Source organism: Cyprinodon variegatus, unplaced genomic scaffold (assembly GCF_000732505.1).
Source record: "Cyprinodon variegatus isolate N-32 unplaced genomic scaffold, C_variegatus-1.0 Scaffold759, whole genome shotgun sequence".
Classification (NCBI taxonomy): domain Eukaryota; kingdom Metazoa; phylum Chordata; class Actinopteri; order Cyprinodontiformes; family Cyprinodontidae; genus Cyprinodon; species Cyprinodon variegatus.
Window position 1 is genome coordinate 109,939 of NW_015151212.1, and position 3,281 is coordinate 113,219.

Here is a 3,281-nt window from a genome sequence, read left to right on the forward strand (position 1 = left end):
AAATTAGATAATTAGATAACATGCACTTGAAATAATACAATTTAACTGTGTTTTCTTATTTTAAGTGTAAATTGTCTTGTTCCATTGGCAAAATGTCTCTTTTACCTACTCAATTCAAGAACAAATGCACTTATTTTAAGAAAAAATGACTTATCTAGATTTAGATTTTTTGCAGTGTGTCTTCTTTACATTTCCAATAGCATTTCTTTAATTAATTACCAATTAAAGTTTTGTGCAGATGGGATTCCATAGCTGCAAACATTATGCATAGTTTTTATTTATTTATGCAATAAACCAAAATCCTTGTTTAAAGTCTGCAATTGTAGACAAAATTTTCTTTATAACTGATTTCTTAGGTTTTAATTAATAAACATGATAGATGAGTTTAAACTAAAAAAAAATTGCCTCTTGGTATAATTTTCATTTGCATATTAATAAAAAATAGACATTTAATTTTACCATCTAAGTTCTTATCATCTTAATGAAAACTTTAACTGTTATTATTGTTTGTTTGACTTGAAGTATTTTTTTTAAAAGAAATAAAGTTTACCATGCTCTTTTGTAAATTTATTTTTGCATTAGTTGTCTAACGGGATCTTTACTGAATGCTTGTTTTCTCTTGTCGAAGCGCTGGCTTCTTCTTCTGGATCTTTTTATATCGTGGTTTCCTCTCTTCACTCGGGGAAACTCCTAAAGCACTTTAAATCAAAGCTAAACAGATCGCCTAAAGTGACTCGATTATGATTTTAGTTGGGCAAACTAATATAGATTCATCTGAAAACTTCTTTTTAACATTAAATAAATAATTTAGTCACCTAACTTTATATTAATATCCTCTAAGCAGTCTTAAATTTGTCTATTTATCAAATCAAAGTGTTTTTTGTTTTGTTTTTTTAATCTAAATTCAGCAATATAACTAAAGCAAAGTGTTCTTTAATTTTATGACTGAATCTTTTTTTTAAGGGAGTTTCTAAGAGTTGCAATAAATCAAAACTTTTCCTTGTTTTTTTTTTGTGCTGTTTAGAAATGCAGCATTCTCCTTTTCACATTTTCTCTACCGTTGATAAACTGACCTCTTAAGATTGTTGCATCTGAGATTTTACAATAAAAATCAAAAGAAAGCGCAACGGTGGGTAAATGGACTTGATTGGCCACTATTTCACCTCCCAATTTCAGTTTGTCAGGGTAGATTTAGTGCAAAAAAACAGTAAGATCTTATCTTTGCCTGCTGTGATCGGCCGGCACCGCAGCCTCTCTGTATCCTCTGGAGATATGCACCATCAGCACTGTGACCTGAAGCGTAGATAGATGTTCAATGTCATAATAAAAGCCTTTCTGTCGTATAAAAAGGCTTTATGAAAAGGTTTGCTAATAAAGTTGGTACATTTTATTTGCTGATTGATTTTTCCATCTGTGTGTTGCAGTTTGCCCTAACCCTAAGGGTTTCAGAAGACGAGCTTTTTGTGGAGAAGATTGAAGATTTAGTTGCAACCTTTGCGTCCCCTAAGATTTGATCAAGTCCCTCTTGTCCTAAAAGTACCCTCCTTGCCTCTCTTGCTCAACCGGCCCTCTAATATTCAACTGTCGGCCACTCGTTCATCTGCGGTTGTGCCATTAGCTCCCTTCTTTTCGCCCAGAACGGCCCCAGACTCTGTCCACGCCCTTTCCCTGGCTCCCCGGCTTCTCTGCCCCCCTCATGGGCACCGTATCAGACAATAGTGCCACATTCCCTTCATCGCTGACAGCCTCTCTTCACCCCTAACCGCCTTGCCAACGCCCAACGCCAACACAGCCCAATGGAGGCAAAAGATATGATGATGACGAACGTGTCAACAACAGAAGAGGGGGAGACCAGGGGAGAAAGGGGGGAAGGGAGAGTGGAAGTAGAGGGGAAAGAGGAGGAGACCCAAGAGGAAAATGTTAACTTGGTTCTGGCTGATGGTCTTGGAAACAAAGGACCAAAAAGCCTGACCTCTGACTCCGGTCAGCAGGTTTCTAACGGCTACACAACATCCACCCCTCAGAGCCCCAGGGAGGGGTCGGCACAGAGAACAGCCGCAGGGGCGGCTACCACGCCTACGGGGGGAACCGGGTTAGCCGGGCCGCTGGGAGGTCTGAGAACTCTGGTGGTCCAGCAGACCAGCTTAGAGAGGCCCAGAGAGACCTGGAGCAAGAAGATGGACTTCCTGTTGTCTGTGATCGGCTATGCGGTGGATCTCGGAAACGTCTGGAGGTTCCCGTACATCTGCTACCAGAATGGAGGAGGTGAGGAATCAACAGGTGTTTGAAAGAGACATAAAGGAGAAGCCTCCATGTTTAGTTTGTTTGTCAGTAACTCCCTGATAGAGTCCTGAGTCTTAGAAACAAGAACCCTTATTTTGTAATTCCACAAAGCCCCAGTTGCTCTCCTACCTCCTCATCCTCACCTTGCATCAAACAAGGCCTCCTTTTTTATTGAATCTGCAATAATAAAATTTTTGCAATTTCCTGTGCTCCGTACGTGAGTCGCTGTCCCACGGCGAGGTAAGAGATGGAGACTGGGAGGCTTGATAGAGGCAAGAGTATTAATTGTGCTTTTTATGAGCGTGCCCCCGGTCTCCGTCCTTCTCTTAATAACCTGTCTTCCAGGCAGCTGCTCAATCAATCCCTTATCTTCGCTTTCATGTCACAAAGAGGCTCCGCGCACGCAAGTACGCACCGCCCCGCCCGCACACGTGCACGCAAAATAAGTTTATGATCAGATAGCTGAGAGGGAGGAGTTGGATATATCCAAAGATCTGACATCCGTCCAGGTGGCTGTTCCCTCCCAACTAATTCTATTTAGGAGCCAAAGACACACTGCAAAAAATTTTAATCTCAATAACTGATAACTTTTCTTGAAATAAGTGTATTTTTTTTTTCTTGAATTAAGGAGGTAAGTGAGACACTTTGCCAATAGAACAAGACAATTTATATTTTAAATGAGAAAAAAACTATTATATTCAGTTCAGTTCAGTACAGTTCAGTGGCTTTTATTTGTGCATTAATAGAACACTTTTCACACACACATTCACATTTCACAAATAAAACCACAGGAAATGCATCAAATATTTTAAAAAGATAAAAGTAAGGTGGATAAATACATAAATATGTGCAGTGCAGGGGATGAATAAAAGCATAGGCCTATATGCATGCAACATAAGACATTTTTCACTCATTTTTAGATTTAGTTTTTGCAGTGCAGTTGAGATGTTTGAAAACACACTGGAAAAACTAGTAAGAAGTCTAAAAAAATTTAATTT

General features: G+C 39.1%; 1 protein-coding gene across 1 annotated transcript in view; it reads left to right on the forward strand.

Annotated features, from left to right (window-relative positions):
* Positions 1 to 1,428: 1,428 nt before the first annotated feature.
* slc6a4 (solute carrier family 6 (neurotransmitter transporter), member 4) overlaps positions 1,429 to 3,281 on the forward strand; it is a 33,419-nt gene continuing 31,566 nt past the window's right edge. The window contains exon 1 of the mRNA XM_015395754.1: positions 1,429 to 2,265. Within this exon, the coding sequence (XP_015251240.1) occupies positions 1,797 to 2,265 (469 nt within the window). The 5' untranslated portion in view covers positions 1,429 to 1,796. The remainder of the gene's footprint in view (positions 2,266 to 3,281) is intronic.